The sequence below is a fragment of the Morone saxatilis genome, unplaced genomic scaffold, assembly GCF_004916995.1.
Source record: "Morone saxatilis isolate NCDOM2014 unplaced genomic scaffold, NCSU_SB_2.0 Contig17, whole genome shotgun sequence".
NCBI classification, from domain to species: domain Eukaryota; kingdom Metazoa; phylum Chordata; class Actinopteri; family Moronidae; genus Morone; species Morone saxatilis.
The window spans coordinates 26,461,026-26,467,410 of NW_023339729.1; the positions used below are offsets into that span (position 1 = coordinate 26,461,026).

Below are 6,385 nucleotides of genomic sequence, written 5' to 3' on the forward strand. Positions count from 1 at the left end.
GGAGTGGACCGGAGCCTGGAGTGATGAGTAGGTAACCCCCGACAGGTCGTAGACATACGTTAACCTCCGGAACAAACACACCACAGTGTACCCAAGATTATTATTATTATTATTATTATTATTGTTATTATTGTTATTAGTAGTAGTCCTTTAATGGTACTGAGGATAGGAGGACTACATGAGAGCTTTCTTCTGCTGCTGCTGATGTTGTAACTCCCTGACTGACAGACTAAGTTACCTGTCACCGCCTGCGGGGTGGAGTCTGTGAGCACGATGATCCTCCAGAGCTCTGACTGACAGACTCTGTACACACTGTGTCACAGCATCGTTAACTCTAATTGATCAATGCTCATCATTGATTGATTGATCGCTCATTGGTAAATCACACTTCATTAAAGATCCGTCCAGACTTTAAAAGGTGTTTCCTGCTCCAACAGTTCCACACAATGGCGTTACATCAGCGACGAGGACCGCGAGCGTCTGAGTCACCGCTCAGAGGACGGAGAGTTCTGGTAAGACCTCCTTTTTATCCCCAAACTCCCCTGTCCTCTGTGGGCACTGACACCCTCCGCTCTGTCTCCTAGGATGTCTTTCTCTGACTTCCTGCGACATTACTCCCGGCTAGAGATCTGTAACCTGACACCCGACGCCCTGAGTGATGACTCTGTCTCCAAGTGGGCTCTGTCCAAGTTCGATGGCAGCTGGCGGAGAGGGTCCACCGCCGGAGGCTGCAGGAACTTCCCCAGTAAGTGATCCTGTCAGACGAAGAGCAGGTCCGACTGCCTGCGACTCTTCCTCGACTCTAATCTTCTGCTTTGAATCCACAGACTCGTTCTGGACCAACCCTCAGTTTGTGATCAAGCTGGAGGAGGAGGACGACGACCCAGATGATGGAGAGGCCGGCTGCAGCTTTGTGGTCGGTCTGATCCAGAAGAACCGCAGGAAGCTCCGAAAACAAGGAGAGGACATGCACACAGTTGGATTTGCCATTTACGAGGTGAGAACTTAAGAAGTTTGCCTGATCTCAGGATACTTGGCACAGAAATACAGATTCAGCCACTTTCCAAACTAACCTTTTTCTTGTCTTCTGTTTTGTTATAGGTTCCTAAACAGGTGAGCTCTGGAGCCCTGACAACACCATCAAGTTAAAGGTCATTCTTCAAACCACTGTGTCCATCCAGGACACTTTATGATACGATTCATTTAAGAAGCATTGCTTTCAAAGTTGGATTGAAAAAAACATATTGGTGATTTTGCATGTTCAAGATAGACAGGAAAGGAGGTAGAGAGAAGGAGAGATGAGAGAGAGAAAAGAGGAGAGAGAGGAGAGAGAGGATTGACACACAGCAAAGGGCCACAGGTCGACTTTGAACCCTGGGCTGTTGGTACAATACAGGTTATCACTTTCTCACAAACAGTAATATCATTTACCAATAGTTTACACATTTAGTTTTATCCCTCCTTTTTTAATAACGGAGGTCTCAGTGTTTATGGGACACGGTTAGCTTGCTTTCCGTCACCAGTGATTTGACTACAGTTTACTACAGTTGTCCTCAAACCTAGATTTACAAATACAAAAATTTCAAAATTTCAACATAAGTTATTTGTAATTTCTGATTTGTAATCAATTCCGAGGTGTTTCCATGCGTGGAAAACTGTTCTCTGAATATCCATGGTTTCCAGGATCCTGATTTTACAGTCCTCATCCGAGACTTGAGAGTTGGTTGACAAGTCATTATTTTCTTGAGCTCCAGTGTCAGAAAATCAAATGCAGGAGACAAACCAGAAGCAAACATGTGGGAAAGAAAAAATGAGTTAAAGGAATAGTTCATCATTGCGACCCCTGCCCAGAGGGGACAGAATTATAGGTTGTTATGTGCCAGACTATTTATTTGCCAGGACCAGTAACCCCTGAGGTCTTTGCTGGTTGCCTGGCAACATGTTAATCAGAGAGCTTTAGAGGTGGATTTTGTTAGCTTTGGACAGAGCCAGGCTAGCTGCCCTGTTTCCAGTTGATATGCTAAGCTAAACTAACCAAATGCTGGCTATAGCTATGTAAACTTGTCCTTTAAGGTAGTTGCTGTTCATCAATGGACTCTCAAAGCTCTAAAGCCAGAGAGTCCTTAAAAGCACCATCAGACACCTGGTTTTTAAATGTAAACATAATAACTGGTTGGTAATGTAATTTAAGCACAAAAATATAAGCAAAATATTTTGTGTCTCTGCAAGCAGATTTTCCTAGAACTGAACAGAAGCCAGTGGCTGTTTGGATGAAAGGAAATTAATTTAAAAACAAATGAATGATTTGGGAAATGATCAGCAGGGACAGAAACGGTCCAAGATTTCTAGTTAACAACCTGAAACATGTAAAAACAATTAGTACAGTCTTTGACTGGCTGGATCTGCATTTTACATTTCTGTAACTCATCATATTAGTGCAGGACAATAGACAGAGAGCACTGGCTATACCACCTGACCTGTGGTTAATAATACGAGCTGTCCTGATTGGCTGTTTCAGTTCCAAGGGCAGACGCAGGTGCACCTGGATAAGAACTTTTTCCTGACCCACGCTCAGACAGCGAAGTCCGAAACCTTCATCAACCTGCGCGAGGTCTGCTCTCGCTTCAAACTGCCGCCTGGAGAGTACCTGATCGTCCCATCGACCTTCGAACCGCACCTCAACGGAGACTTCTGCATCCGAGTGTTCTCCGAGAAGCAGACAGAGACCAAGTAAGACGTAAACTGGTGCTGCTGGTCTGTCTGTGAAGGAGGTAATGGGAGACTGCAACTGCGTCTTCTTTAGTCAGTGCTGAAGGTCTTTGGGAGGTCTGGACTGGATCAGTTCTTTGGATTTCTATCCAGACTAGTTTTTTAGTCAAATAAAGTTTTTGGTGTTGGTGCCTTTTTGGGTTCACAGTCTGTACAAAAACCTGTCTGTATGTTTCTGAATGGAGGTCTTTAAAGCTGGAGTCTGCCATTCAGTGGGGAAGTGATGGAAACAAAGAGGGTGTCTGGTTTGTGGGTGGGCTGCCCCAACAAATTCTGCTCATAGGAAACATGAGTGTGTGTATGTGTGAGTGAGCTAGCCTTAATCTGAAAATAAATGCTTCCAGTGTTTCTAACATTTTTATTTCTCGCTGTCCTGTCAGACCCTGTGACGACCCGGTCAATGCTGAACTAGAGGATGTAAGTAAAACAAGTGGAGGGTAATGGAGAAAAAACTGGGAATAAATAAATGTTCTTGTTGTGCTGTTGAAATGGAGTCCGCTAACGTCTACAAAAGGCCGACATCCATCACAACAAAGTCAAAGCTAACATTACTGCAAACTAATAGTAGATAGTCATATTGTGCTTTTAGCTTGCTAATGTTAGCTTGCTTGTAAATGTGGACAAATTGCTGTCTAGTAGTAAAATTGTTAGCTATACCTTAGCTTTGGTAGCTGGGGAAGATAATGTTAGCCAGCTAACATATCCACTCAGACAGAATTTTATGAGTGATAACATTAGCAAACAAGCAAATCTACCTAGCTTGCTAACTGAGCTTACTTTTTTTCTAATGTTATTGCTAGCAAAACAAAGTAACTAGCAACAAGGTAACTAGCAACAATGTAACCAGCAACAATGTAACCAGCAACAAAGTAACCAGCAACAAGGTAACTAGAAACAAGGTAACCAGCAAACGGCCAGCCAGCCATATCAGCCCTCGGAGTCTGGATGAATTAGGGGCACGGTTAACGTTATTCAGCGAGGCTAAGTTGCAGCTTGCTCGCTAACGTTATCACTAGCAAAATACTATCAGAGTGGATATGCTAGTTGGCTAACGTTAGATTCCCCAGCTAACGTAATCCATGATACTGGCTGTGTCTCATTCCGCCTACCAGTACACTTCTTTTTTGTTTGCACTGGAACCTAACGCCGTGTGGCCCACTTTCAAATGTTAGTATTGTCCCAAGAGGAACCACTTATGGTTAAAACCTTACCGGGGAAACATGGGACGAGCGGGGATGAGCGTGGACGAACGCGTGAACGCGATTTTCCAGCCTGCCAAAAATATATGCCGGCTTTTGTTTAAAAACTTTTTTCTGCACGTTCATTTACCCCTCAGTTCACAAAAACTTACCAACAATAAATTATGCTAACGGTACAAAGCTAACGATTTGCATTCTACTAGCCAAGAGCGATGCGAGGCAGGGGCATCCGCCGTGGTGTAGGAACAGTACAGATATAGTGATACATTCTTAATATGATTCATTTATTTAACAGCGTTGAGTCTTGTGAACATCATGTCACTGTTTCGGCCGATGTCTATGATGGTAGCGCTACACCGCTAGCTGCTGCAGAACTGTCTCTTTCTGACACCCATTAGGCTCCGCCCACAAAATACATCATCGCTGTTTACTAACACAAAATAATGTCAATGAAGTTTGTTGAATAATGTTGATTCTGTTCAGGAGTTGGTGTCCGATGAGGACGTGGACGCAGGATTCAGAGGCCTTTTCTCCAAACTGGCCGGAGATGTAAGTGTTGAAACTGAGAAACAGATGAAGACAAGTTGTAAACATGATCATCTCTTACATCATCACACATAAAGTGCCGGAGGTGGCCAGGTGTACGCTGACCTGCAGGTGTTCAGGTGTTTCCTGTTGTGTTTTAGGATATGGAAATCTCCGCAGTGGAGCTCAGGACCATCATGAACAAGATCGTCGCCAAACGTAAGTTAAACTTTTCAACACGCTTCACCTCTTCACTTGTTCACCTGTTCACCTCTTCACTTGTTCACCTGTTCACTTGTTCACCTCTTCACCTCTTCATTTGTTCACCTGTTCACCTCTTTACTTGTTCACCTCTTCACCTCTTCATTTGTTCACCTGTTCACCTCTTTACTTGTTTACCTCTTCACCTCTTCACTTGTTCACCTGTTCACCTGTTCACCTGTTCACCTGTTCACCTCTTCACTTGTTCACCTGTTCACCTCTTCACTTTTTCACCTGTTCACCTCTTCACTTGTTCACTTGTTCACCTGTTTACCTGTTCACCTGTTCACCTCTTCACCTGTTCACCTGTTCAGCTTTACCTTTGTGTCTGTTGCCTGTCCTTCACAGGAACTGACATCCGAACTGACGGCTTCAGCCTGGAGACCTGCAGGGTCATGGTCAACCTGATGGATGTATCCTTTCCTAGCTAACATGCAGTTTATGCTAACGATAGCTAGTGAGCTAACAATGAAATGGCGTCACAGAAAACCACTGCAGGGGTCTGGGGACCAACAGGAGTGAGTTTTAGAGGGTCCTCAGCAAAAGCATAGAATATTTGAACTTCTATCACATTTTTTGGAAGTTGGAACAAGGGAAGAAATAAGGAAACCTAAAACAATAAAGGTCAGGAGGGTCACACTAACCCATGCTGTTAAACTTAAGCGACAGGATTTACCTTGATTTAACCCAACGGATAATCAACCTGTATTTATGGATCATGCTGCTCGCCGTATTTATGAGCTTTCAGAGAACTTTTCCCTCCTTTGCTCTCATTTTGTATTCAGACACAAATAAAACTTTATTTACAGTCAGTAAATTCAGACGCTTACAGTTTCAGACTCGGTGGAGACTCATGTACACAGGATGCACTCTGGAATAAACAAGATCTTAACTCTTAAGCAGGACAGCGGCAACGGAAAACTTGGCCTCGGAGAGTTTGCCACTCTCTGGAAGAAGGTGCAGAGATATCTGGTAAGACCTTTGTGACCTTTGACCTTTAAATCCAAACATCCAAATTCACCGACCAGTTCACAACAACGTCTCTGTCTCTGCAGTCCATCTATAAGAAAAACGACTTGGATAACTCAGGGACGATGAGCACTCCGGAGATGAGAGTCGCCTTTAAAGACGCAGGTCAGTTTCTTTTTCTACTGTTTCTGCAGGAAGTACTCACTGTCTGTGAATACGAACGTTTGTTGATAATTTATTATGTTTCAGGTGTTACACTTTACCCACTTTGACCTCCACTGTTTGTTGTTTGCTGTGTCCTCTTTAACAACCAGTGAACTACTGAGTAACTGTTACTGTGAGCACTGCCTCTAACGAAGCCTCAGGCTGACGTGATCTGATTGGTGGATTTAAACGTCAGTGGGTGGAGCCATTTTACATACATTGTGTGTGATGGACAATTAAAAGATTTTAACATTAGCTAACTTAAGATGTGTCACTTTTATCTTTTAACCATCTTCAAAATGTGGTTGTCTTTTCTATGTAGGGATGAGGGTCGGATTTTCAGTGATGTTGGCTAACGTTAGCTTCCCCAGCTAAAGTGATTCATGATACAAACTTATGTATTCTGACAGACAGTGCTGATGTTAGCCAACAATAAATGATGTAGCTGTACAAAGCTA

The 6,385-nt window shown here is 43.5% G+C and overlaps 1 protein-coding gene across 1 annotated transcript in view; it reads left to right on the forward strand.

Annotated features, from left to right (window-relative positions):
- LOC118326985 (calpain-2 catalytic subunit-like) overlaps positions 1 to 6,379 on the forward strand; it is a 34,942-nt gene extending 28,563 nt beyond the window's left edge. Inside the window, exons 8-19 of the mRNA XM_035660150.1 lie at positions 5 to 27; positions 438 to 512; positions 585 to 745; positions 828 to 997; positions 1,102 to 1,113; positions 2,519 to 2,730; positions 3,150 to 3,186; positions 4,452 to 4,517; positions 4,655 to 4,712; positions 5,103 to 5,167; positions 5,658 to 5,726; positions 5,810 to 6,379. Of these exons, the coding sequence (XP_035516043.1) occupies positions 5 to 27; positions 438 to 512; positions 585 to 745; positions 828 to 997; positions 1,102 to 1,113; positions 2,519 to 2,730; positions 3,150 to 3,186; positions 4,452 to 4,517; positions 4,655 to 4,712; positions 5,103 to 5,167; positions 5,658 to 5,726; positions 5,810 to 5,995 (1,134 nt within the window). The 3' untranslated portion in view covers positions 5,996 to 6,379. The remainder of the gene's footprint in view (positions 1 to 4; positions 28 to 437; positions 513 to 584; positions 746 to 827; positions 998 to 1,101; positions 1,114 to 2,518; positions 2,731 to 3,149; positions 3,187 to 4,451; positions 4,518 to 4,654; positions 4,713 to 5,102; positions 5,168 to 5,657; positions 5,727 to 5,809) is intronic.
- Positions 6,380 to 6,385: the final 6 nt, after the last annotated feature.